General features: G+C 54.2%; 10 protein-coding genes across 11 annotated transcripts; 6 read left to right on the forward strand and 4 right to left on the reverse strand.

Annotated features, from left to right (window-relative positions):
- Positions 1 to 779: 779 nt before the first annotated feature.
- On the forward strand, positions 780 to 1,973 carry UMAG_05403 (putative proliferating cell nuclear antigen; the record flags this gene model as incomplete). The annotated part of the gene is made up of 4 exons (XM_011393793.1): positions 780 to 812; positions 947 to 1,018; positions 1,119 to 1,811; positions 1,902 to 1,973. 4 exons carry the CDS (start codon positions 780 to 782, stop codon positions 1,971 to 1,973), a joined length of 870 nt encoding a protein of 289 aa, XP_011392095.1.
- A 70-nt stretch (positions 1,974 to 2,043) lies between these two features.
- On the reverse strand, positions 2,044 to 2,581 carry UMAG_12093 (uncharacterized protein; the record flags this gene model as incomplete). The annotated part of the gene is made up of 2 exons (XM_011393864.1): positions 2,044 to 2,334; positions 2,417 to 2,581. 2 exons carry the CDS (start codon positions 2,579 to 2,581, stop codon positions 2,044 to 2,046), a joined length of 456 nt encoding a protein of 151 aa, XP_011392166.1.
- A 521-nt stretch (positions 2,582 to 3,102) lies between these two features.
- On the reverse strand, positions 3,103 to 5,892 carry UMAG_05404 (uncharacterized protein; the record flags this gene model as incomplete). The annotated part of the gene is made up of 1 exon (XM_011393794.1): positions 3,103 to 5,892. The coding sequence occupies one exon, from the start codon at positions 5,890 to 5,892 to the stop codon at positions 3,103 to 3,105; it is 2,790 nt and encodes a 929-aa protein (XP_011392096.1).
- Positions 5,893 to 6,589: 697 nt separating this feature from the next.
- UMAG_05405 (putative actin-related protein 2) lies at positions 6,590 to 7,777 on the forward strand (the record flags this gene model as incomplete). Its single annotated transcript, XM_011393795.1, has 1 exon — positions 6,590 to 7,777. One exon carries the CDS (start codon positions 6,590 to 6,592, stop codon positions 7,775 to 7,777), a length of 1,188 nt encoding a protein of 395 aa, XP_011392097.1.
- Positions 7,778 to 8,371: 594 nt separating this feature from the next.
- Positions 8,372 to 9,277, forward strand: UMAG_05406 (endosomal t-SNARE; the record flags this gene model as incomplete). The annotated part of the gene is made up of 1 exon (XM_011393796.1): positions 8,372 to 9,277. The coding sequence occupies one exon, from the start codon at positions 8,372 to 8,374 to the stop codon at positions 9,275 to 9,277; it is 906 nt and encodes a 301-aa protein (XP_011392098.1).
- Positions 9,278 to 10,827: 1,550 nt separating this feature from the next.
- Positions 10,828 to 12,949, forward strand: UMAG_05407 (the record flags this gene model as incomplete). 2 transcript variants are annotated; one of them, XM_011393797.1, is made up of 2 exons in its annotated part: positions 10,828 to 10,974; positions 11,270 to 12,949. In XM_011393797.1, 2 exons carry the CDS (start codon positions 10,828 to 10,830, stop codon positions 12,947 to 12,949), a joined length of 1,827 nt encoding a protein of 608 aa, XP_011392099.1. The 2 variants fall into 2 exon arrangements, with proteins under 2 accessions (XP_011392099.1, XP_011392100.1); XM_011393798.1 differs by lacking the exon at positions 10,828 to 10,974 and having other exon boundaries at positions 11,381 to 12,949.
- Positions 12,950 to 13,786: 837 nt separating this feature from the next.
- On the forward strand, positions 13,787 to 17,383 carry UMAG_05408 (uncharacterized protein; the record flags this gene model as incomplete). The annotated part of the gene is made up of 1 exon (XM_011393799.1): positions 13,787 to 17,383. One exon carries the CDS (start codon positions 13,787 to 13,789, stop codon positions 17,381 to 17,383), a length of 3,597 nt encoding a protein of 1,198 aa, XP_011392101.1.
- A 712-nt stretch (positions 17,384 to 18,095) lies between these two features.
- Positions 18,096 to 19,037, forward strand: UMAG_10218 (uncharacterized protein; the record flags this gene model as incomplete). Its single annotated transcript, XM_011393838.1, has 1 exon — positions 18,096 to 19,037. One exon carries the CDS (start codon positions 18,096 to 18,098, stop codon positions 19,035 to 19,037), a length of 942 nt encoding a protein of 313 aa, XP_011392140.1.
- Positions 19,038 to 19,639: 602 nt separating this feature from the next.
- On the reverse strand, positions 19,640 to 21,436 carry UMAG_05410 (uncharacterized protein; the record flags this gene model as incomplete). Its single annotated transcript, XM_011393800.1, has 1 exon — positions 19,640 to 21,436. The coding sequence occupies one exon, from the start codon at positions 21,434 to 21,436 to the stop codon at positions 19,640 to 19,642; it is 1,797 nt and encodes a 598-aa protein (XP_011392102.1).
- A 1,696-nt stretch (positions 21,437 to 23,132) lies between these two features.
- Positions 23,133 to 24,764, reverse strand: UMAG_05411 (putative quinate permease; the record flags this gene model as incomplete). The annotated part of the gene is made up of 1 exon (XM_011393801.1): positions 23,133 to 24,764. The coding sequence occupies one exon, from the start codon at positions 24,762 to 24,764 to the stop codon at positions 23,133 to 23,135; it is 1,632 nt and encodes a 543-aa protein (XP_011392103.1).
- Positions 24,765 to 26,593: the final 1,829 nt, after the last annotated feature.

The raw sequence follows: 26,593 nt of genomic DNA on the forward strand, positions 1-26,593 counted from the left end.
ATTGCCTTGATACGCAATTCACGATGATTGCCGCACGAGAAACGGCTTCAGGGTCCATTTGTTTGGGAAGCTTAGCTTTTAAGCAGAGACGCTCGCGGGGGCAAAGCGCGTCGCTAGCCACGAAAAGACCAACACACTTGTCACTCGTCACTCGTCACTCGTCACTCTCCACTTAGACATAGACTCACGCGTCTTTTCTCTCTTCCCACCTCGGTTTTTCAATCTATGAATTAAGCATCTCTTTTATAGTAAATAAATGCCGCAAAAGTTCGACGGCGCGTCGCGGGTGGTGTGTGCACTCGTGACTCTGACTCGCGTAGAGTGGCTGAACTGCATGGCGCAGCACCAAGACGCGCACAATCACGAATCACGCGTGCGCGTACTGAAAATTTCACCTGATCGAGCACAGAGAATCACGAATGTCGGTCAATCTGAGAGTCTTTTCAACTACAGAGCTACAGCTTTTGCAACGGCACAGTCACAAAACTCGTGAGTGCGGTCAACGTTCCAAGCCAAAGCCTTGAAGAGCGCGTTTGCCGCGTGAGAGAGTCACGAGCGTATCAGAGAGTTAGTTGGTCAACAATCCAGTGCGTCGATTGGCTTGCTTGCTTTCCTTCCTCTCCACACGCCATTGCTAGCTTCCTATCATCTCTCTGTTCTGGGTCTCTCTCTCTCTCTCTTTCACACACACACATACGCACACATACACAAAGCAATTCGCCCCCTAAGGACCAACGCAGCAATCTCCACACGGAACACCGCACGAATTAGCTGCAATCATGTTGGAAGCTCGTCTCCCTGAGGCTGTCCTTGTAAGTTGGTCGATCGGCAGTGGAACTTTGGACCGAGAGGTCAACTGACACCATCTTTCTTCTGCTTTTCAACGCTTGGTCGCTGATGCTGATTGCTGCCTGCTGCCTGCTGCCTGTTTGTGTCGTCTGTGCAGCTCAAAAAGGTGCTCGATGCCGTGCGCGAGCTGATCACCGATGCCAACTTTGAATGCTCCGAGGACGGCATTGTAAGTTGTACGCGCAACGTCGCATTTGATCTGGCTGTATATCGGTTCATCGCGCTGACCTTTCCCTTTGGGACGTCCGCGTTGCTTTGTACCATAACAGCGACTGCAAGCGATGGATAACTCGCACGTCGCGCTCTCGGCCATCGAGCTTCGCACCGACTGTTTTGAGGAATTCCGATGTGATCGACCTATGTCGATCGGTGTCTCGCTCTCGTCGCTCGGTAAGATCCTGAAAAGCGCCAATAACGACGACGTTCTTGCGCTCAAAAAATCCGACGATGGCGACACGCTTCAGATGACGTTCGAATCGCCCAAATCGGATCGAGTGGGCGAGTTCGAGATGAAGCTCATGGACATCGACTCGGAACACCTCGGCATTCCTGACACACAGTACGACGCTGTTGTCAAGATGTCTTCGGGTGAATTTGGACGTATCTGTCGTGACCTTGCCAACATCGGTGAGAGCGTCAAGATCGAGGTTTCCAAAGAAGGTGTTTCGTTTTCGGCAGAAGGCGAGATCGGCGCAGCTCGAATGACGCTCAAACAAGGTAGCGGTACAGCAGTGCTCGCCGATCAAGATGACGATGAGGACGAAGACGTCAAGCCAGCCAAGAAGAAGCGCAAGCAAGACGCCACTAGCTCGAGCTCTGCAGGTGGACAAGTACCCGTCAAAATCGAGATGCAACAGGCGGTGAATTTGACTTTTAGCTTGAAATACTTGAGCAACTTTGCCAAGGCTGCTCCACTGGCCGACGAGGTGCAGTTGCATATGAGCAACGAAGTTCCCCTCCTGGTACGTTATCCTCCGTCTACCCGTCTGTCCCTGCTTTCAGCGCTGACGAAACCACTTGGCTTCTGCCTGCACTCTTCTTTTTTTTATCAGTGCGAGTTTAGCTTCGAGAACGGTTACGTGAGGTTTTACCTCGCCCCCAAGCTGTCCGAGGACGACGACTGATCGACTAGCTCGCGTGTCTGAGCGACTATTTCGTCGCGGTTGTTTTGTATATCCACACTGCTCTTGTACATCATACGTCAACTTGCGTGTCTTTCTCACATTTACTCGTTTTGCGAAGCTCTGGGACTGCATACATTCGGCAATGAGTTGCTACGCTAGGATGGTCAAGAACGATCGACGACGCTGATGCTGAACAGTTTGGGTTTGGGATCGTTTGTGTCGGTAGGCGTTTGCGGGGTGTCGGCGGTATGCTGGATGGATTTTGGTGAAGATGTTGTAGGCGACGAGGGGGTACGATGGTTGTGAGCAGGGAAGAGATCTTCGAGCTTATCGGCGACAAGCAGGCCGAGTGCGGCGAACACTGTGGATTCGATGGAATGCGATGCGAGACAAGGTCAGTATGGGAACGGGTCGAGTCGACAGGATGGAATGCGAAGACGTACTGGCTGCACAGGAGCAAAACACCAGCTTGGTATTGTAGGGCAAAGCCTTGTAAGATGCGAATACCGAGCCTTTCTTGCCACCATGACGAGCGGAAGTAGCTGGTGGATGCGAAGCCGTCGACGACGAATTGCTGGGCCGAGACACAACCGGCGCTGCTCGCACATCGCGCTTCAACACCGGCTCAGATGCTCTTGCTCCCCCCACACCCCTCCGTTCCCCACCCCTAGTATACATCCTACATCCTTGCTTGCCAGCAACGCTAAAACTCCTCCTCATAATCGCTACCATCCTATCCATCTTCACAATCGTCAATCTGTCATCCACGTTTGTCGCTAAACAAGACATACAATCACATTTCTCTCGATTTTCTTTTTTCTTCGCTAACCCCCCATCATCAATACTCACCACTCGCACTCCCGTAAGCCGAACTTCTCACTCATTCCACAGCTCTCCGAAATCCCCACAAATCACGAATATCAGAACATCAGAATCGTGAACAAAGCTCAATCAATATTAATAATCACGAATATCGTGCGTGGTTGCAACCCGCACTCACTCACGATTCACAGCACAAAATCACCAAATCGCACCAGAACAATCCTAATTTGCCGATTCGTGATTACGACCAAGCTCGAAGCTCGAAGCTCAAGCTTTAGCTTCAGCTTTGGATTGGGTTTGGAGCGAATCACATCGACAGCGCCTGCTGCCATTCTCTCTGCATCCTGTCCGACATGGCACCGACCGACTCCACCTCCCCTGCATGCGCCGGCTTGATTTCGTAGAGCGTGCTATACGCTTGAGCCACCTTGTCCGTGACGCGCGCCACAACGAGCCTGTGCACCTCGTGATCTTCGATCCACAACGCCATCTTGCCCGCCTTTGCGGGAATGATACTCTCGATACACGTCTCAAACGCTTGATACGTGCTGGTGAACTTTGTCGCGCTCGCTTCCGCTGCGCTCGCTGCGCTCTGATCGATGTAGACGCGAAGCGGGAGCGCAATCGAATCCGACCAGAGTTGAGCTAGTCGTTCGATCAATGCCTGCAGTCTCGAGCCGACCTGGCTCGAGCTTGGCTCCATATCGAGCTGTTTGGATGGCGCCAGATTTGCATCGACGCCAGCTGAAGATGGGTAGAGCAAACGGCCCGTATTGGTCCAGAGCGAGTTGATCGCCGTGACCAGCGACGAAAGATCGACAAGAGATGCTCCTCTTCCTGAAGCTGCATGGCCAACACCCGTCGCACTCGCTTCGATCACATCGGGTCGAGCTTGCTCATCGGATGCCTGCTTGAGCACAAGCTCGGCCGAGACCACCACCTCCCTCACAATTTCGAGCTGCCGAAGCTCAAACAACCAGCCATCTTCGTGCTCCAGGCTGTCTCCGTTCTTGCGCTTGAGCAGCGCCGTCGCTCCCTTAGCTACGCTAGCTAGACATGCATCCACGGCGGCCATGGCAATGCGCCGGAACGCGGGCGCCGGTACGAGCGCCTGCAAGTGATACAGCAGCCCAAGCATGTACCCGATAGGTGCATAATACGTTGAGAGCTGAGTGGCGGGCAGTGTGAAGAGCTCTACTTTTTCCTGTTGTGTCTTGGACGACGATGCAGTGTGCGACGCGGAGAGCGCTGCATTCAGCAGTCCCGCACCCGACTTGGCGCGACGGTGCTGTGCTTTTCCCGCAGCTGCCGATAGCTCATCGTTGGCGGTGAGACGCGCACTTGCTTTGTAGGTGCGGATACGTTCTGGGAAGTCGAGGTCGCCTTGTTGCTCGCTTGCAACAAAGTTTGCAATGTCGGTCGTGATGATCCACTGCGCTCGAGCAAGGAGACGCGACTGCGCCTCATTGAGTAGAGGCAGCAGACTGCGCATGCATGCTGTCTCGTGGCCCGCACTGGCGTGCGTTGAATCGGCGATAGCCGCGCACGTTTGCGCAAGCACCACAAGATCGTCTTCCTTAGACAGCTTCGGACGCAGTCGAGCCGCCAGCGTCTCTGCAAGCTCGGCAAGATATGGACCCAAGCCTGCATCCAGTTCCTTGATCTGCCTCGCCTGGATATCAGAAGCGTCACCGCCGTTTACATCGCGCCCGATGAAAAACTGCTGGTACAGATTTAACTCCCTCTGCACGACGAACCGAACCAGATTCGAGCCTGCGCGAGACAGATGTACGGTAGAATGCAACTTGTCGTTGGTCTCAATCTCGGAGATGCATTGCAGAAGCGCACGGGAGAGCAGAGGACGCCGATGTTGGAACCAGGCAGTTCTGCACTCCTGAAGCAGCGACTCAAACTCTGCGGCAGTCGATGCGGTGGGGGTGCAAGGTAAGGCCATGTTGGTTGCACGTTTCTCAAGTTCAAAGATGAGCGGGCGGAGCTTAGTGATCTGGAGCGCTGCATCGTCAAACAAAGCATGATCTACCTCCTTGGAAAGAGGAGCTCTATCCGCATCGGTTGGCGTGCCATTCGACAGCTCACGAGCCTTGCCTTTGGAATCTGGATCGGAAGCCGCTGCTGGTATTGTTGTTAGTTTGGCGTCGACAGAAGCACGAGTCAACACGAGCTGCTTGATCTGGTCAGAGGTGCGATCGGCTTGTGTCTTCAAGTCACGTACCACCGCCATCTTTGCTAGCGTAGCCGCCCTGGTAACGCACTGCGAGTATCGCATACGGTAGAGCGCAGCATCGCGATACGACTTTGCAGGCTCTTGCAGAAGATAGAGAAGCGCCACGTCAAGCTGATCCATGAGCTCGAGGAAGGATTGGGAATAGACAATCGTGGAGTCTGGTGAGCTGAGCATGTTGGTTGCATATGGAAGCAACGTGAAGAAAGAAAGGCGAGAGGCAATGTCTTCTGCCAGAGTGTCGAGGTGGGTTTGTGAGTCAAGCAGGGATTGCGCCTGTTCGCGAATGCCTTTGGAAGAGTCTTGCACAAAGGCAGTTCCTGCGCGGAGTTCGGATACATTGACTTGGCATGCTTCGAGTTGAGCTAGAAGGTTATCAGCAGTCAATGTGGTGTCCGAGATGCGCTGCAACGCTTGACGATGTGCTGTGTGAGTGGATGAGGTGACCGAATCCGAGAGCTGCGTATACCAAGCTAGGAAGCTCTGAGCCGAGGCGAGAGGAGCACCTGTATCTGGCAATGTTAGCTGTGCATTGCTTTTGCCAAGGCAAGGCTCGGTCGTGCTTGCATGGCCTCCATCGTCGGCTGTGGAGCGGTCGACAATGGAGTCACTCCGACAACTGCTGCCATTGACTCCTGCATCCTGCAAAGTCGAGATTTGCTGCTGCTGCTGCTGCTGCTGTTTGTAGTTGGGCGAATTGAGGTGAAGCCATTCTGCGAGACGATTGACGGAAGCGCGTTGAGACGAGGTGAGGGGGGCTTTGGTGTTGGCCCATTGATCGAGCTGGAGGGGTCTGGCTGAAGAGGTGGCCATGGACGGCGGTGGTTGAGAGGGAGAAGAGGGCGAGGCATACATTGTGCTACCCAGCTCAACTTGGCTTTTTGAGGCTGAGTCGAGGATGTGATCGTAGGAGACCGGGTTATGAGTGGACCCTGGAGAAGGAGCACCAACAGGTCGCTCGCTAATCATGATAGTCACGAGTTGTCAGTCTCTGTGTTCTTCTCAAAAGTGTTACATTCAGACTCACAATTCAGCCGCCTTTCTGACTAAGGCTGACACTTGACAGTCACAGTCAAATGTGTAGTCATGATTAATAACAGTAAATCGCTGCACAGGCCACTCAGCTTGCTGCTTATAGCGCTCTCGGCATACAGCCAAAGTGGAGTTGAGAATATTCACGATTCACGATTGCCTATTCAGGTACAGACCGCGTTATGCTGTGCTGTGCTGTGCTGTGCTGTGCTATACAATTGTACGATTTTTGTCTCGCCCTTTCGAAATCACATTGGACGCATCGGCCACGGCTCGAATCACGAATCAATCGACGATGCCATCCGTCATCTTCTCATTGTTCACCCTCGTCTTGGTCTTCATCGTCATCGTGATCGCCACTCTTACCCTCTTTTCTTCCTGCTTGCTTCTCTGACCAGCGCTTACTCCACTCGAGTCATTTCGTTCCACACATTCGGATTTGCACCTCCTCTCCACGTGCGACAAGCTCGAGCTATACACTTCCGACTGGGCGCGAGCAGTGCCGAGAAGCATACATAAAATGGCAGATCAACGACCTGTCGTCGTTGACAATGGAACTGGTTTCGTCAAAGTCGGTTACGCCGGCTCCAACTTTCCTGAACATGTTTTCCCATCCATTGTTGGTCGACCTATCCTCCGTTCCGAAGAGCGCGATGCCATCTCGAGCAACACAGGCACGCAGATCAAGGACATCATGGTGGGAACAGAAGCTGAGGAGCTTCGAAACTATCTCCAGATCAACCAGCCCATGGAGCACGGTATCGTAAAGGACTTTGGCGACATGCGTCATGTTTGGAACTACACGTTTGACGAAAAGCTTCGCATTGATCCACAAGGCCGTAAGATCCTGCTTACCGAGCCCCCCATGAACCCAAAGAAGAATCGCGAGGAGATGTGTCAGATCATGTTTGAAGAGTATGGCTTTGACGGTGTCTATGTCGCTATTCAGGCCGTCTTGACGCTCTATGCACAAGGTCTCCAGACCGGTGTCGTGGTCGACTCGGGCGATGGTGTTACCCATGTTGTGCCCGTCTTTGAAGGATTCGCGCTGCCTCATCTCACCAAGCGTCTTGATGTAGCCGGTCGCGATGTGACGCGCTACCTGATCAAGCTTCTGCTCATGCGTGGATATGCATTCAACCGAACTGCCGATTTCGATACGGTACGACAGATCAAGGAGAAGCTATGCTACGTCAGCTACGACCTCGACCTCGACAAGAAGCTCGCCGAAGAGACCACCACACTTGTCGAATCCTACACGTTACCTGATGGACGTGTCATCAAGGTGGGCTCGGAACGCTTCGAAGCGCCCGAGTGCATGTTCCAGCCTCACTTGGTCGACGTCGAACAGGCGGGCGTCGCCGAATTGCTATTTAACACGATCCAGTCTGCTGCCGTGGATACGCGTTCCGAGCTGTACAAGCATATTGTGCTCTCGGGAGGCTCCTCCATGTATCCCGGCTTGCCGAGTCGTTTGGAAAAGGAGATGAAGCAGCTCTACCTCACACGCGTGCTCAACGGCGACGGTTCCAGGTTGAAGAACTTCAAAATTAGGATCGAGGACCCACCCAGGAGAAAGCACATGGTCTTCCTGGGAGGTGCTGTGCTGGCCGACATTATGAAGAACCGAGAGAGCTTTTGGATCTCGCGTGCAGAATGGTACGAACAGGGCAAAGCTTGTCTTGATCGTCTGGGACGCCACTCTTAGATAAACGTGTCGTTAGTGAATTCACATTTGCTTTGGCTGAATCGATTCGGTCAGTCTTGCTTGCTCATGATGCAATACAGAATCATGCAATCGATTCGACACTCACACTGACTTGCGTGCACAAGGCGTCCAGGATGGAGCGATGACACAGACACTCGAGATTGCAGAGTTGTGAGTGCCGACAACGAAACTCTCACGAATCACAACTTTCCACACACCCGAGACCCACCACGCACGACGCCTTGCAATTCGTGATTCACGATTCACGATTCACGATTCACGATTCACGATTCACGATTCACGATTCTGGTTTCATTCACGATTTTAAATTATATTTATTATCACCTTTTTATGCTTAGGAGCACAGGCGCAACCCAATCACGAATCACTCACACTGAATGTGCTTGCTTAACTTACTGTATGTTCGTGGTTACGTCGAGCTAGACCCTGAACAGATTCCTCTCTTTCACTTTTACTCTCCCTCTCCCTCTCACCGCATCTTGCAAAGGACTCCCATCCAATACGGCATACAGCGATACGGAATTTACCACGATCCGCTTGTCCACCTGCTTTTGTCGTCATATCCCCGCAACAATGGCACAAACACAGCCACTCCAAGGAATCTCAATACCACGTTACGAATCGCGTTCCAGCACCGCCTCCACCTACACTGCCTATGCCATAGTCGTCCAACTGCCCGTACGATCATGGACAGTCTATCGACGATACTCGGAATTTGTACGGCTCCATAAGAATCTCTCGGCTTCTGCTAACGCTTCGTCTTCGACGGGAGAGCCAGGTGGAGCAGGAAGGCCGCCACCTCAACCACTTCCACCCAGAGAACGCGCGAGGGAATGGAAAAAGACGTTTTCCGGCTTTCTGAGTTTTGCATCTGGAACCGAGCAGGACGGCGGTATGCACCAGGAAATGTGGTTGAAAGAACGCATGTCGGCATTGGAGGCATATCTCAAGGCGATCGTGATGCACGAGGATGGAGCGTGGAGAGAGTCGGAAGCGTTCAAGCAGTTTATCGAATGGCCGACAAGTGTCAAGATGGTCACCGCAAACCCGGTTAGCAGATCATCGCCTCGAAAACCAACCATCCCCGCCTCTCGCACCACTCCACCCAGCATGCCCGGCGCGCTTTCCCCAGCGACTCGAGCGTTGGGCTCAGCAACCTCTGCAGCCAATGCACCACGACCTCCAGCAGTCGAGACCGACGCAACTCGTCCGCTCAACAATGCCCAACTCTTCCAATCCCAAACTGACGCCATGGATCAACAAGACGAACAACTGCTAAATCTCGCCGCCGTCCTGCGTAGACAGAGACAGATGGGCGAAGCGATCAACCAAGAGCTCGGCGAACAGACGGAATTGCTGGGACAGTTGGATAGCGAGGTTGAAGCCACCCAAGCGAATTTGAGCAAGGCCGATCAGAAGATGGATCGTTTCGACGGTGGCAGAGCTAAGAGCAAGGCTGGGATAGGAAGAAAGTTTTGAGACAAGACACGAGATATTGGAGCTGCTGATACCCTCGATCGACACAAGCGTAGCTTCCAGACAGGCCGTGTCTAGATATGAGCATCGAGCCTTCGCACTCGAGGTGTGACAAGGAAAGGAAGAGCGACAGGGACAGTTGGAGTAGAACTTGGACACATCAGGCCTACACGGAACTCATCCCTGGCGACCCACCACACACCTTGGTACGTGTTGATCCGGTCTATGACTCTTTCGTGCATTGCCAACACCTGTGGTCTTCCAGAAGCATCGGGATGAACCGTGATCTGTGACACCATCGATACCATAGACACCAATTTTGCTCGCCAGTGAATCATTCGTCGAGCAACTAGCCTTACCGGGAAACTGAACTCACTCTGGAATAGGGATTTACGAGGCCGGGGCCGACCTCGGTGTCGGTATGTGTCCTTCTGCACCACACCGTGCATGTTGTTCCAGTTTGAATACTCACTGTCCTCCACATCCTTTCAATATTCTTCCAGTGGACGCGGCTGTGACTGTGAGGAGCCCTGTTGGTGAGCCATGATCGATGTACTGGTTGACTAAGATCTCTGCAAAGCCGGTCATCTTGCCTATTTCCAGCGCTTTCATGCACCGCTCTGCCTTGGCTTGGTAGTTGAATATTCACTAGTTACCTGTGTGCAACAGCAGCACTGGACTGACGTGATGATGCCTCGAGTGATCGTGTCCGATGTGGTCTACTGAACACAGATCTGCATTCTCTTGACACGCTTCCGATGAGCCACGCTGCCGGCGAGAGATGCGCCAACAAGCTGTGTCAGCTGTTGGGACGTCTTTGCCAAGACCTCTCTGTGTGATGTTTCAGAGACAAGGCAGTGGTATTTTGGCGGCTGTACATGAGATGTGCTTTGACTGCGTGACACGGAGCTTGGTTGCAGACAAGCTCGTCGAGATAGGGAGAAAGTACAGGTATTGAGCTCGCCAGACGTGTGCACATGGCGCTCTACCTTGCGAAAGCGCTCGCGCTTCGAATCATCACACGCTTTCCAAAGTGACCATGTTTCACTACCCACACACGATCCGCACTGACAGCTCCGTAGAGCATGGTCGACAGCGTTCAAAGCACGAAGCTCAAATCGTGAATGGCTGAGCAGTCACGAGTGGAGGCTGGCTGGATTTGTGATTCACGGTTCGTGATTCTGTGATTGCTGAGCATTCACGAATCACGATTTGTGGGGATTCGAGAGTGATATAGGTCTAACATTTCAAGCTTCAGCCGATGCCCCAGACTGAGAGTCACGAGTTGAGCTGGCGCAATCACGAATCAAAGTCACGGCTGTAAGCAAGTCGAGTTGTACCGCGGCACACGAATCAAGTCGCGGTTGACGCAATCAATTTTGGCAGATTTCATAAAACATGAATCGTGAATCACGAAGGATCCGTGAGACTCGCGACTCACGACTCACGACTCACGACTCATCGCTTCTCCTCATTCACAGACTTACTTGACCTTTCAAGTTTCGCTCTCATCTTGACTAGCATATATTACTCGGCTCATCTCAACCGGGCACATGTCGACCACCCCCATACACTCTACAAGAAACCTCTTGCGAGCCTTTCCATCTCGTATCTTGCCTTTACTAACGACCACTGCTGAAACTAAAGCCAAAACCAAAACCAAAGCCGTCACCGTCGTACCGCCCAGTCTGAGTTTGAATGTAAGTAGCTCCTCCTTCTCCTCCGGCGTACTTGGACAGCGAAGAAGCAGTGCGGCACTTTAGCTCGAGCAAGCCCATCGATATGATGAGGACATTTCTTAAATCACGTGAACAATCCAACACCTAGAAGGTCATCAGCCTTACATTGTGCGGAGTGCAAAGATTAACCAGACTCTGACTTGAAAACGGGGACGGATCGAGCTGGATGCTTGGCTGCTTTGTTGCTGTGCATCATGGCCGAAGCAACTTTCTGCCATGCTCACCAGGCTAACTTCCATCGCTTTTGTCGCTTCAGTTACAGCGTCCGCGTCGATTCCAACCTATTTCGCCACTTGCGGTCCCACGTCGTACCGCCACCACATCTAGCAAAATCGATCCGGCTGCAATTGCGTCCCAGTTGAGCAGCATGCCGTCCACATCCAAAACCCCGGCGTCCGAGCCAACGCTCTTCATTGACGGAAAATGGACTCACGCTAAAGCAGGTCACACTCGACCGATCATCAACCCCTTTGACGGCTCCACTGTAGCCGTCATCGACGAGGCCGGTAGTGAGGATGCACTAGCTGCTGTCGATTCCGCCGCGCGATTCTTCCGCACCTCATCTTGGCCGCATCAGACGTGCACTTCACGTACCGCTCTTCTCTCGAAAGTAGCAGACCTCCTCCAGCGAGACAAAGAGATCCTTGCCGAGATCGAAACCAAGGACACGGGCAAGACACTCCAAGAGAGCAAAGTCGATGTCGACGACGTCACCAACGTCTTTCGATTCTACGCTCAGGAAGCCAAAAAGCTCGATACACCCAAAAAGATTGTCTCGGATGTGATCCCTGACTCGGTGGAGAGCACCACTTCGCACGTTCCTGTGGGCGTGTGTGTGCTGATCGCACCGTGGAACTACCCTTTGCTTCAGATCTGCTGGAAGGTAGCACCGGCGCTGGTTACAGGCAACGCCGTCATCATCAAGCCTTCCGAAGTGACGCCGCTATCAACGGTGCATTTCGTCAAGCTACTGGTGGAGGCTGGAGCACCGATGGGTTCGGTTCAGTTGCTCACCGCTGGAGGTGCGTCGGTCGGCCCGGCTTTGACCGAACATGCCGACGTGGATCTGGTCTCCTTCACAGGTGGACTGGACACCGGACGTCGAATCATTGCTTCGTGCGCAACTACGGTCAAGCGATGCACGGTTGAACTGGGTGGCAAGAACCCTAACATTGTGTTTGCCGACTGCGACCTTGAATGGGCCATCGATACCGTCACCACCGCCGTGTTTTTGCACTCGGGCCAAGTGTGCTCTTCGGGTGCGAGGTTGATCGTAGAAGAGTCGATCGCAGATAAGCTCGTCGCTGGCGTAGCTGAGCGTGCCAAACGTATCAAGATGGGTAACGGTCTGGACGCGGCATCCGAAACTGGACCACTCGTCTCTGCTGCTCACTTGTCCAAAGTGGAAGCGTATGTGCAACTCGGTCTCGAGGAAGGCGCCAAGCTGGTATGTGGCGGAGCACGACCAGATGCCAAGTCGCACCCGGAACTGGCCAACGGCTTCTTTTTCTGCCCGACCATCTTTGACCGCTGCCATCGCGAGATGCGCATTGTGCAGGAAGAGACGTTTGGACCGATCCTGACGGTGGAAAGGTTCAAGGACGGCGATGAGGAGCACGCCATCTGGCTCGCCAACGACACCAAGTATGGACTCGCAGGAGGTGTTCAGTCGGGCAATCAGGAACGCGCCAGGAGAGTGGCCAAGAGGCTGAGGCACGGAACCGTATGGGTCAACACCTATGGATCCTACACGCCAGCGGCTGAATGGGGTGGGTTTGGCATGAGCGGCAACGGACGCGAACTCGGCAGCAAAGGCTTGGATGAGTACATCGAGACCAAACACGAATGGGTCGAGACCAAACCAGCGCCGCCCGGATGGTTCAAGGGACAAGCCGAGGTTTTGCAGCCTGCCAACGTGGTCAAGGCGAAGCTGTAGGCTGCAAAGCTGGTTGCTTAGTATTCACGATTTGGCCTCGCCTTTTCCCCTGCTTGCCTGCTTGCCTGCTTCCCTGTTTGTCTCTGTGCCTGTTGATACCATCGGTTGCTTTCTTTTGCTACCTCAATGCATGCCTGTGCTTGACACGAGAATCGAATGCAGAAGGCGACGTGAGCCAGCGAAGCACTTGTAGGTTCTTTCTGACGATAGTCACAGAGATTGGCTCTATGTTTGGGTCTCAGAAGCCAAACCCCTATTCCCGAGTCGTGATTCATGTTGATCGGTTGGTAATCACGTATCGTGAATCGTGAGTTCTTCCGGCTTTTTCGCTTTCAACCCCACACAGCCAAAATTACAGCACAGCACAGCACAGCACAGCATTTCCAATCGAATTTCCACGCACGCATTCACGATTCCCATTTCATCGCAGAAGCGCAAGCAGCAAGCAAGCAGCAATCACGGATCAAGAATCAGCAAGCACAGACACTCGTGACTCAAAGAGCACGGAGCACTGAGCACAGAGCGCTGAGCACTGAACCACATGTAAGAGCTTGTGAATCGTACCACCCACTTTACCTCCTCTTATCGGCGCACCTCCATCGTCATCATCATCATCACCCTCACCGCCACCAAACTTGATCGTCAGCTGTGGCCGACCATCTACGTTTTCATCCCACCCAACGATCTGCTCCGTGACGATACCCGGATTCATCAAAGTACCACTCTGCGCTCGCTCTCCTGCATGGCAACGCTCTCCATCTTGTAGCATCCCTTCCTAGCCTTTCTAGCGCCAGCATACGATCCGTTCGGATCGTGCACTACCCACGCTGATCCATCATGCCCGCCGCGGTGGGGCCAGCCAATGGCGCTACCGCCAGCACGTCCAAATCTACCTTCCTATCCGCTAATCATCCACTCAACCTTCGCAAGCAGGCGCAACCCAAGCTCGACTCGAGCTTCAGCGTAAAGACCTACATCGGCGCCGCCAACGCTTTGCTCGACAAAGCAAGAGCAGCAGATGCACAGGACCAGATCGAGGTTGCCTTTGTCAACTACCTGAAAGCGGCCAACGTCGCCGCTTTCATCGCAAAACACGATGACTGGCCCAAGATCGCCAAGACGCGCAGCTCCGTCTACCAAGCCTACAATGAGCTCATGAAGCAAGCTCCTGCCTTTATCGAACGTACAAAGCGTCTAGAGTCGCAGCTCGCCATCCGCGAAGAACGCAATGCTCAAGCCAGTGCCGAGATGGCAGCCGAACAGGCGCGCAATGCACAACTTCAGCGTCAGTCTCAACCACCAGGTGACTCGGCTCTCCGCAGCCAGCCTCAAACCACTGCTAGTGCTCCTTCTGCCGCGCATTCGGACGAAGACCATTCCGACCACGGCACCGACGCTGAGCCCATCGACGACCACCACGCTACAGGTAGACGCACTGGAAGCTCGTTAGCAGACCGTCTTCAGGCTCTTCGCAATTCAACCACAAGCGACTCTGCAGCGCTACGCAGCCGTGGCCGATCCGACAGCGCCGCCTCCCACTCGGGTCTGTCGACCACAGCTGCTTTCTCTACGCACCAACTCGACCAAGCATTGCCTGACGCATCTGCCGCCCAACCAACTTTTCCCGATGTACCAACAGCATCCGAATTCAGCTCGGCCTATCCTACCATCGACCAGTTCGAGAGCAGTACCACACCACAATCACCAGAAACCTCCAATGGCAGCCATGAGACGGGCTTCCCTGCGCCACCGACACATGCCGTTGGCAAAGCCAAACGTCCACTGCCCGCGCCACCAACTGCCAGCTCTACCAATGTAGCACGCGAGTTTGCCCTCGCACGCGACGTTCCAGAACCTTTCGATCCCACACACCAAGCAGCATCGTCCGTACAACCGCATCAGCAGCAGCATCAACATCGTCAGATTGATGGTTTGCCAAACCAGGACCCTCACCGATATAGCCTGCAGCAACACAGCTCGCGTTACTCGAGCAGCACTGCAGTGCCCACACAACAGCAGCAACACCAGCAGCACACATCGACTCCCGTGCACGATTCAGCATCAGCAACCGGCGCTTCCTTCAACGCCACACCGGAACCTCGTTCGCTCATGGTCGGTCCCAAACCAGCCTTGCCCATGAAGAATCACATCTCTGTCGAAGAGCTCTTCGGCTATCTCAACCCAGGCTTCCAAGAGTTCACCGATGCCGAAGGCAAACGCAAAATCGGCAAAAAGATGGGCCTCGACGTGCTGTTGCTGGATGTACGCAGCCGCTCCGAGTACGAGGCTGGTCGGATTTCGGGCGGCAAGACGGTCTGTATTGAGCCCATCACGCTCCGGGAGGGTATGAGCTCGAAAGACATCGAAGACAAGCTTGTGCTCTCGCCTCCAGATGAACAGTCGGCTTTTACTTGGCGCAATCGCTTCGATCTGGTGGTGCTGTACGACCACAATCTTCGATCACTTCGTGGCAGCACCTCGGCTGATAAGATCCCGCAAGATCCAACGGCACAGGCTAGAATGGACATCTTGATTCGCGCCATCTACGAGAATGAGTTTACAAAGACATTGTCGCATCAACCGGTTCTGTTGGTTGGAGGATTCGAGCGATGGTCGCAGAAGTTGGGCGACAAGTTGGTGGTGCGAAGCAGCTCGACGAATGGTGCAAACGCGCATGTTTCCAGGACCAGCATCTCCTTTGAGCCGGGGACACGCTTTCCGACAGCCGACGATCCAAGCATTCGTGGCGTAACTGCCGAGCAGGCACGCGAGCAGGAGCTGAAACGCGCTAGAAGGCAGCAGCAGGTGTTGGCCGACGGCGTCTCTTCGCCATCGACGTCAGCGTCGGTGCCCGCGTCTCCATCCGAATCGTCGAGGACGAGTATGCAGCCTGGAGGTATCTATCCGAGTCGAGCGACAAATGGCGTCCATTCTCCGTACCTGGCAGGATCGTTCGATGGCGGATACGCGGCTCCGTCGCTTCCGGCACGCGCATACCACGGTGCACCCTCGTTGCCACCTGCGGCAGCGCATCGGCCTCCTTCGCGCTCCAACTCGTCATCCACATTCGACTACCCGCAACTCAAGCCCAGCGCTACCAACTCGCCGTACGGCATGATGACGGCACCACAACCTCCACCGATCGCGGCATCGTCAGCTACGCCGTCGGCCGCCACCACAAGTTCGCGAGATCGCTCGGTTGCGTCCACGCCAGCAACGCTGACTCCTGGCGTCGGATCAGCGGCGGGTAACGATGCTTCGCGTAAACGAGTCATGGCTCCTAGCTATGCGGGACATGTGCAAGCGTCTCGCGTCTACTCGACGCCGAACCGCAACATCGATGAGATCAAGATCGGTCTCACGGGTCTCAAGAATCTGGGCAATTCGTGCTACATGAATTCGACGCTTCAGTGCTTGTCGGCGACGATCCCGTTGGCACGCTTTCTGCTGGATGGATCGTACAAGACAGCAATCAACCGAACGAATCCTCTAGGTACGCAGGGGCAGCTGGCCACGGCGTTGGCCGGATTGGTGCATGTGATGTGGGGTGAGAAGTACGCGTTTGTTTCGCCGGTGACGTTCCGCGAGGCGATGGCGAGGTTCGCGCCGTCGTTTAGAGGGTATGATCAGCATGATTCGCAGGAGTTCTTGGCTATATTGCTGGACGGATTGCATGAGGATTTGAATTACGTCACAACGAGGCCGGCGGCGATCGAGATGACACCGGCGCGGGAGAACGAGTTGGAAACGTTACCGCAGCAGATTGCGAGTATCAAGGAGTGGGGGATTTACAGGATGAGGAATGACTCGTTGGTGGTGGATTGGTTTCAGGGACAGTTTAGGAACAAGCTGACGTGTCTCACGTGCGGCAAGACGAGTACAACGTACGAGGCGTTTACCTACTTGAGTCTGCCGGTGCCGAGCGGGAGGGGCGTAGGCAAGGTTGCGCTCCAGCAGTGTTTGGATGCGTTTGTTCGGGAGGAGGTGTTGGATAAAGGTGATATGTGGAACTGTTCGCGATGTAAGAGACCGCGCAAAGCGACCAAGCGTCTCTCTATATCAAGACTTCCAAGGGTGCTGTTAATTCATCTCAAGCGGTTTTCGTTCAAAGGCCCGTTTACGGACAAGATCGATACAACGGTCACATTCCCCGTCAACACAGCGTTGGATCTGACGAATTACATGCCGCCTCCATTGCCGCCCGGTGCTGCCGCTGCTGCAGGCGTAAAGGAGAGCTTAAGTCAACAGCCTCCGTACTTGTACGACCTCTACGCAGCGACGCATCATTTCGGTAGCCTCAACACGGGCCATTATACCGCAACCGTTAAGAGCGCTAACGACTGGTGGTATTGCGACGACAGTAGAATCACCAAGGGCGACACATCACACTTGGCAGATAATAGCGCCTACGTTCTCTGGTTCAGGCGCAAATGATGCGAACAAGCGTCACACAGAATCCAGTATTCATCCAATCGCGGTACCACCCCTATGGTGTTGTGTGCGTTGTGGCAGCGACAGTTTGAGCGCGAGGCGCCAGTCCCGATGCACGCACTTGCGCAGCAACGACGTGCGCGCAGCATGGGTCGAGACAAGCTACACGAGCTCGCTGGCTTGATGCTTTTGTGTTGTTTGTACAGTACTGAAAGTCACGAACCGGCAACTGAGCACGTCGCCGAGTGCACGTCATCACGTACGATGCGCAAAGCTGTTGGATGTATGTTGGGCTGCGGGGCGCATCCGCGGATGCGAATGCGGATGTGGAGTGAATGCGCGGTATACAGACGTGCGCTTGATCGAGCTGTGCGGCACGGCGCAAAGGTGGGTGCAAGCAAAGTGGGTGGCGAGAGAATAAGTGCTGTATCCGTCGGAGTGCGGTGACGCAGAAGCGCAATGCGCACGATGGCGGAATGAAACAAAGCGGCAGCATGGTGAGCGTAGTCGATGAAGCTATCTGAGAACAGGCGCAAGATGCTCGTACCTAGAGTTGCGCACTTGAAACATTCACGATTGACATTGACGACTGTGGACGTATGCCAAACAAGCCAAGCGGCGGAAGCGGGTACAAAACAAGTAGATTCGCCTGTGCGTCTTATACGACATGCTCGATCTGTTGCACTGAAACGTACGCGATCAAGGATCATCAACCATGTCGTCTGCACAGTCGTGCTCAGGTCAAGCGGACGTATTGATCGTCCAGGACGACCCACCGCATCCGTCCGGTCGCGACCGACGAGGTGTGCTTATGATTCCAACGCACGACAAGCCTACGGTGTGCTGGAACGAGCTCAGCTACGCGCTAGCCTCGATTCACGGCGGAGTGAATCCCAACGTGGTCCGCTACCGTCTCCCTGCACGCCTCAGACTGCAAGAGCGCCAGCGAGCACCAGTCGAGATACAAGCTGCCTTTGCCAACTCGTTCCCAAATCGCGCGTTACCGCATGTGCGTGTGAGCCCGAGCCGATTCGGGTTCAAGTACCTGGACATCGAAACGCCCTTGGACAACGTTGCAGCGCAAGACATTATCCGCGCTGCGCGGAACGACAAATGGCGAGTCAACGCGAGCGTGATTGGCGAACCCTTATTTGTCGGGTTCCACACAGCCAGCATGGTCCACGCGATCCGGTTCGACAAGATCCCGCACGACGATCTGCAAGCGTTTCTCCACTTTGTTCCCGAGCTTTTCAAGCTGATGGAGCCGTCGATTGACATCTCGATCGTCGACGTATGGAGAGTGGAAAACAGAGTGACGCTGAACAGCGCACTCCAGCAAACGAACCACTGGGTGTTTGGTGGCAGCATTCTCGTGCTTTTCGGCTTAGCTGCTGTGCCCGCCTCGGTACGTGTGGCAGATCTCGTCCACAAGTGGCCGGGCTGGTACATGTGGCGCGCAAAGAGCGTCATCAGCCTTGTCTTCCCTGGTCGCTACGAATACTGTACGTTTTGCAAGTATACCGCGCAGAACGAAAACGGAAACCAGCATCAACGCCATCTGACACACAAGTGCCGAAAGCTGGTGTGCATGAAATGTGGCCTTACCGGTCACTACGACAGTGCATGCCCCACAAGTGCGTCAGTTCGGCGCCGGTAGCATGGCAGAACATGTCGAGATATGCATGCGTCGTACTACGCTCACGTGGTTGACACTTGTTATCCTAGCCTAAATCCAAGAGACATCACTCACGCTTTCGCCGAGAACCCAGGAGAGCCAGTACCGTTGCGTTTGTGTGATTCGTGAATGACCTTGATGTGCTGCTTGTCGACACGCCACGTTGCGACGAGGGGTGAAAACTCCTGGCATGGACACGCAAGAGATGGCGCTCTCACCTTTGCAGCGAGCACTCATGACTCGCGCACACATGGCGCGACCGACATGCAAACACAATCACGGATGCTAAACCGTGGCGCGTCACTTTCACGCCTCAGCGAGCTCATGTCTTTCATCTGGACCAATACGAAACCTCAAGGGGGACGCAAGCTGACAAACAAGTCAGAACGAGAGCCGACAAGGAACAGCAAACGAGCAAGCTGAAGCTCCGCACAAAGCACTCAGCTCGAGCGGCAGTGCAGCGCATCACATTTCTCGCATAGCCAAGCGACACGAATCACGAATGCATCTTGCTCATCATCTGACATATCAAACGACATTTCTCAAACGTGCGCAGTCTACAAAAGCTCGGCATTGCCAAAAGCTCAGAAGTCACCCAGATCCACTTGGACAAGTGTCGAATAGTTCTTGACCGCAACAAAGCCATTCCCCATGCCACTCTGTCCCACCTTCGCATTGGTCAACTCGACACCACCGTCTTTGTGCTCTTGACTGTGCTGGTCTTGTGATTCGGCTTGCTGCTGCGAGGCGGCTTTGGCGGCTTGCATGGCGGCAATCTTGTTGTTTCTGGCTTTGCGTTCGACGTCCGACTGCTTGGAACGGTCTAGGGCGCGGTTTCGTACGTTGACCTGCACGAGCCTTGCTTCCAAACTCTGTGCTGCGACGGCGTCCTTGGTACCGATCGGAGTGGCGACACCGGGAGTACCATTCGCTCTGGGCGAGTCGAATCCAGCAGTAGCACCCAGCGCAGTGCGTCCACCCATGACACTGATTGCTTCAACCCTCAACTTTTTCTTGGTTTCCAACATCTTGCCGATATCCTGTTCGGTCAGTGGGCTCGTGAAGAACTTTTCCAGTTCGTCGGCTTTCCTACTCACAGCGCCCTTTTTGGGCAACTTGCCGCCACCGGCGCTGCCTTTGGAGGACTTCACAAACGCGATCCATCGCTCACGTTCGGACTCGGTGAATTCTCCACGCGAGAGCATGTCGATTCGTGCCTCGTGTTCGTTGCCCGCATGCTCAAAGACGAGATACACGTTGCACCACTTACCGGAGCGATCGGCCGAGAGGTCGTAGAACTTGCCCGGTTTCTCAATGACATCGCTCACCTGGTGGATGCGGTAGACGGTTTCGGTGCGTCCCGGTTGCGAGTCTGATGGACGTGTGCCCCAGGAAAAGCGGATAAAGCTTCCGGTGAGCACGTCGCGCCAGCGTGGAGCGTACAGTCGAGATTCGATCTGGTCGCGTGTGACACGTGCGGCATTGAGGTCCGACAGCGAAGGTGGATCGGAAGAGTCTCGAGCAGAAGCGAGGTCTTTTGCTGCAGAAGCGGTGGCGAGTTTGGTGCGACGTGGGTAATCTTGTTCGTCTGAATAGTCAGAGTAAGACACTTCGGATGCGGAATCGGAAGCGTAACTCCTTCGATTGCGCGATTTCGACTTTTCCGTAACCTCGTCGTCCGAGTCGGCTCCAGTTCGAGAGATGCCAGCAGCTTTCTCCTTCCTCTTTTTTCTGAGTTCCGACAACTTGGCCGATTTCGCATCTGTCTGTCCCGGCAACTTTTTCTTCCTGCTCTTGGCTGCTGAAGCCGCACCACTTCCGTATAGGAAATCGCTATCTCCATCTTCTTCCTCTTGACCCGCGTCGCTCTCTTCGCTGAGCGAGTCGTCTCTCTTGCCACCTCGAACAACACGCTTCTTACTCGCTGCTTTCCTCGTCGCTCCCGCTGCCGCTTTTTGCGCTTTTACGAGCGCAGCCAACTCAAACTTTTGCCTTCGCTCGTTGATCTCGTCCCTTCTTCTGGCGAGGATATCTTCCCGATCCAACTCGTTCATCGACATGAGCTCTTCCATATCACGAGCCGACTTGTAGATCCCCTGATACGGATACGGATCGCGTCGTTCGTCGGCGGAGGAAGAGCCGGCAGCATCGTCGTCGGAACCGGGAGCGTCGGCGTCGGAACCGGAGGCGGACTCATCCAGAAGATCGAGCCGACGCTTCTTGGCCAATGAGGACGAAGAAGCCGATGGCTTCGAGTCGCGTTTCGAGCCGGTGCGCACAACACGATCGTCGTCATCGTCCGACGAAGAGAGATCGATGTTCTTGCGACCAGATTCACCCGCTAGCGCGAGCAGTTCGTCGTCCAAACCTCCACCTGCCATTGTGCGAAGAAGCGATCAGAAGGAGTGGCTTGTGTCGGGTTGTTTTGTGTTCCTAGATTCGGGCTAGCGAGTCGAAGAGCTGTGCGCGGCACCCACAGCGAGCTGGACGATGGTATTGGTCAAAAGATACCAGTTCACCATTTCGCATCATGAATTCATTTGCCGAATCGTGTTTGGGACGCTGCCGCTGCGCATCGCATCGAACAGTCACGGAAATCGGTTTTTATCGCGCGAGTCGTGCCGAGCATGGTATCTCGAATGCGAGACACCCAGCACGGAACACGGAACACGGAACACGGAACACAGTTTCGTTGTGCGTCATTTTCCGCGCGACACGCATTAATACTGTATTAAGTTAACAATCGTTACAGGCGCCGTAGTGCCGCGAGGTGGCACGTGTCGGGAACTAAAGGACTTATTCCCGACAGGGGTTTTGGAGCCAGAATTCGGCTGCCATGCGCAGGTCGTGTGTACAGAGCACACACTTTATAAACATGAGTTCCTTGTTGTGGATGATACTTTTCTTTCACCTTACTATCTACTCGCCATTGCGACTACTATCTACTACGTCACAATTGGTTCGACCAGTGCAGCAATCTAATACATTGCTGCCACATATGCTTGTGCCTCGTGGCCTGTGGATCAGTGTTATTGAACGTCAGAACCTTGACTGACACTGCAGACGGAGCCTCAACCGTTGTGGTTGAACCTGAACCGTCACCAGACATCCTGTAGCAGTACACCGTCGTCAGGAACGCTCACGAGGTGTACTGAACACCATTCAGAACCGAGCTACGCCGCAACTCTGCTGGGTGGAGCGTTCATCGCAACCAGCCGATACCGAGTCCTAAGCACGCATCTCTCTCAACTCATTGCGCCTCATGCACACACTGTGGTCTTCAGGCACAGGACTGTGGCATCTCGCTCGTCTCTCTTGAGCCTTGGACCCTTTGCTTCTACACTGGTATCTGCCTTCCAAGCTACTACATGACAGGAGGATCGCTTCTCACCTGAAACAACAAGCCGAAACATCAGCGCCTTCGACTGTCGTCCCGAATGTCAACCTTGCTGTCCTTCTCTTATTGTGTCCTTTCCGTCGGTTAAGAGTCGGTGTTGGCCCCCGGTTCATTTGACAACGCGAGTGTCAGAATAGTTCAGTAGATCCTGTTGTCGGCTGTCAATCTCGGCAATGGGCGTGTCGCACGAGCCTCTCCTTGGTCGCAGGTCGTATCAACAGGAAGTTCGTAGAGATCCATAGTCAGCAACAGATCGTATCAGTGTGCCATTCGAAAGAAGGTCATGTTGGTCCAAGCGTGTGGCAGTGAAAGCCGAGGCTCTGCATCGAGTGACTTGCCCGCCACGTTCAGCAGCGAGATCGGGCGATACGACGTGGCGAGCCGCATGTCGCGGTGGGCGCGTGGTTTTGCGCATCTCGCTCTTTCGACCAGCCTGTTCATGTGTGCGAAGCCAGAGGCGGTGTGCGCATGACTAGCGGCTGGCACAGCAGCGTGTTTTGGACTAGTGGAGTTCAGAATTGCCGCAGCCACGATCCAAGGCACAAGAGTGGCATGGTCTCGCAGCGCCTGCTCAAAGCCGTACACGTAAAAAGATCCTAAACTCGTGACATTCGTGATTCGGAAACGATTGCTAACACTACAGGCAAAGTTAACGTTTGTACGGACGCAGGTACCAAGTATCAAGCGGTGTTGATCTTGACCTGGTTGTTGTCCTCCTTTTCGTTGCTGCTCGCTGTGTCGGATGGCTGGTAGCCGTCGTTAGCGAGCACGGCTTCTCCGCGCTGTTCTGCTGCTTTGGTCCTGAGCTCCTCCATGACCATTCTGTGCGCGTGGCGCGCAGGTCGCTTTTCGTGCAGGTTGTCCATCTCCTCGATCGGGATGCCCTTGGTCTCGGGCATGAGGAAGTAGATCCAGAAGACGCTGACCACCATGCAGCTGGCGAAAAACGCGTATACGCCCCAACCCATGCGTTGGAACATGTGCGGCGTCGCTTGTGAGATGACAAAGTTGTAGAGCCAGTTGCTGGCGGCCATAAAGATCTGCGCAACTGGACGCGCGGTGTTGTCAAACGACTCGGCACCATACACCCAAGGCAAGGGGTTCCAACCGAACGAGTAGAAGCACGTCCAGATGTAGAAAAATGCGAGCGCCGACGCACCGGGACCGTCGATAGACGACTTTTTGTGCAGCGTCGGCTTGGCGATTGCAATGTAGGCCGCAATGTAGTACATGGCGGCGGCGCCACCGGTGGACGAGATCATGAGCAGGCGTCGACGGCCGACGGTTTCGACGAGGAAGAGGATAAAGACAAACGATCCGATCGTCTTGATAACGCCAAAGCAGCCGGTGCCGAGCAGGCCGGTCGAGGTGCCGACGATACCAAGACTCTTAAATACCGTCGGAGAATAGTAGTTGATCGCATTGATTCCCGTACCGTTTTGAAAAATGAAGAGCGACGAACCAAAGGCAAGGCGGCGGAGAAGGTGCTTTTGGCGGAAGACGTACCTAAAGGGCGCAAAGTAAGAGTCGCCACCTGCCACGCGCTTGTTCTCTTCGATCGAGTGGCTCATCTGGTTGAACTCCTCGATAAAGTAAGGGTGGTCTGTGGGCAGCTGGCGGATATAGGCGAGCTTCTGCTGGGCCTCGTCGACCCTTCCACGGGAGAGCAGCCATCGTGGTGATTCGACGAGGAAGAGGGAACCAATCATGAGCATTCCACCGGGAATCAGTTGCACCGCAAAGGGAATGCGCCACTGCTTGACCGAGGGAGGCAGAGTCTGAATGACACCGTAGTTGATAAAGAAACCGACGATGCCACCGATCTGCCAGCCAATCTCGTAGACACCGATCGCCTGGCCACGAGCGGGCGCGGGGGCGATCTCGGAAATGTACATGGGCGTGAGGTTCGAGGCAGCACCAATAGCGAGACCGGCAATCGCACGGCCCACGTAGATGGGCGTCAGGTGGGTGGCGGGCGAAGCGGCGGTCATGATGGCAGCACCGATCGTAAAGACGATCGAGGTGATCAACAAGCCACGCTTGCGACCGAAAAAGTGACCAATAGGGTGACCGAGGAAAGCGCCGAAAAAGGCGCCTGCCTGGTAGGTCGATACCAGGTTGCCCGAGGTGTTGGCATTCAGCTTGCCAAACGACTTTGTGAACGAGGGCAGTGCGAGTGTACCACCAATGAACGCGCTATCGTAGCCGATCATGATCGACGCAAACGAAGCGATAAACGAGAGCATCCATACACGCCAATTGTAGACCGACGCAGGTGTCGGCCTGTCTTCGACCCTCTTGAGGAAAGCCATGCTTGCGGGATCGTCGTCGTGGGGCGAGTCAGAAAGGTGAGGGAGAAAGGAACGGTGCGAACAACTCGAGGACCAACGCCAAGCAAGACTTGAAGAGGCGTAAGAATTTTTAGTTTGACTGTACTCGACAGGATAGTCCAAAATACCGCGTGCGCGGGGGTTGTTTGTGCTTGCTGGAAATCGTAATCGTCGCTTGACGAGGAATACAAATCGTTGTGTTTGCCCAAAAAAAAAAACAAAAAAACAATGTCCCGACCGCGTGGTGACTCGTTCTGATTTTTATTTTTTTTTGGAATTTCTTTGCCTTTTGAAGGGGGAATGTGGCCAGATTCTTGTCCAGGCTGCAACCAAGGAAGCAGTAAAGAGGAGGGAGGCGTAGGATGTTGGAGATCTGGGAAAGAGGCACAAGAAAGGATGTGGGGAAAGGACCAACCAATGTGAGAAGATTGGTGAGCTTATATGTGTAATGGACGGAAAGCGGGGAAGCTTTGAAGGACGAGCGGGGAGCAACCAAACCAACTCGTACCTGGCTCGACTGGCGTAGCTAGTAGCTACAGCTTCCAGGCACTTGAGCCGTGTTCCAACCGAACACGAAAAACCGAAACCGAATCGTGAGTGCTAATTCGGCTTGAAGCAAGTCACGAGTATCACAAATTCCAAAATGGGAAAACGAAACAGAAAATTTTGTCGTAACCGTTATTCACAATTTGCTTTAGGAATGGACGAATTGCGAATCGTGGGGTCCCCGCCACGCGCTTGTTAGTGTGGTTGGTCCAAGAGCCATCCATGTTCATTCGCCCGACGATGATTGGACGGCTACTCGTCGCTGTACTGCACAGACATCTTTGGCCAGACCGGTAAATGCAGCTCTGTGCACACACACTCGTACTGTATGATGCTGAGCATCTGCTCAGCTGCAAGGAACGTCTAGATCCTATCATGTTTTGAAACTTGGCACGGGACTCCAATCCTGAATGTATCCAAGATGGTACCACGTTGTACACAACTTCCCCAAACACACAAACACACACATGTAGCCGGGGCACCGCACTATCACCGTGCATCGCAGGAAGGGGCTCCATACCGACCGATCGCCGTGTACGAGTGATCTCACTATGGCAGTGTGGGGTGAGTGGAAGCACAATTCGAGGATCCTGTGTCGAGGAGCTCTCGGATACTCTCGGACTCAGCGCCAACCTCAGCCATTGGCGTACAAGTTGAATCGTCCTGGGCCACGCGGGGATATGCGCCAAGTTGTGCGTCAACAGGGGAGTCATGGCTGACTGCAAACCACCTTGCCACGCGATACCAATTCACGATTCGAATTTCTGTCAATTGCCCGAACCAATGCTGCATGACAACAACCATGGCATAAGAGTGATCCGCCTTGGCTACGCGAAACCCATTGAATGCAAGTTGCCGTGGGTCATCCTCGGTCGTCTCGGAGCGTAAAAAGGGCGAGCCGAGGTACGGCTACCATTGGACTAAGCCCAGAACAGAGCGGTGCGGTGCAGTGCAAGCGCTGGTCAGATGGACGAAAAGCCGATGTCAACCCAAATAGCCGAAGAGCCCAGACCGCGTGAGAAACCGAAATGGCCGGTTAATTTGCAGCTCAAAATCGCCGGCTGCTTAGGGTCGGTTACGAATGTATTTAACCGAGCTTCAACAGTGAACTGTGAATCAAATTATCGGCCGGGTCTGCGATTAGCCGTCCAACACCTTTTTTTTCAGGGTCTCGTGTCTCTTCACCGTGCGACCTTTGGGCCTGTTCGTGGTTGGTATTGCTTCGAATCCTTCTTGTGCTCTTTCCACCATCCGAACAACACTCA

The sequence above is a fragment of the Mycosarcoma maydis genome, chromosome 19 (assembly GCF_000328475.2).
Source record: "Mycosarcoma maydis chromosome 19, whole genome shotgun sequence".
In the NCBI taxonomy this organism is placed as follows: Eukaryota; Fungi; Basidiomycota; class Ustilaginomycetes; order Ustilaginales; genus Mycosarcoma; species Mycosarcoma maydis.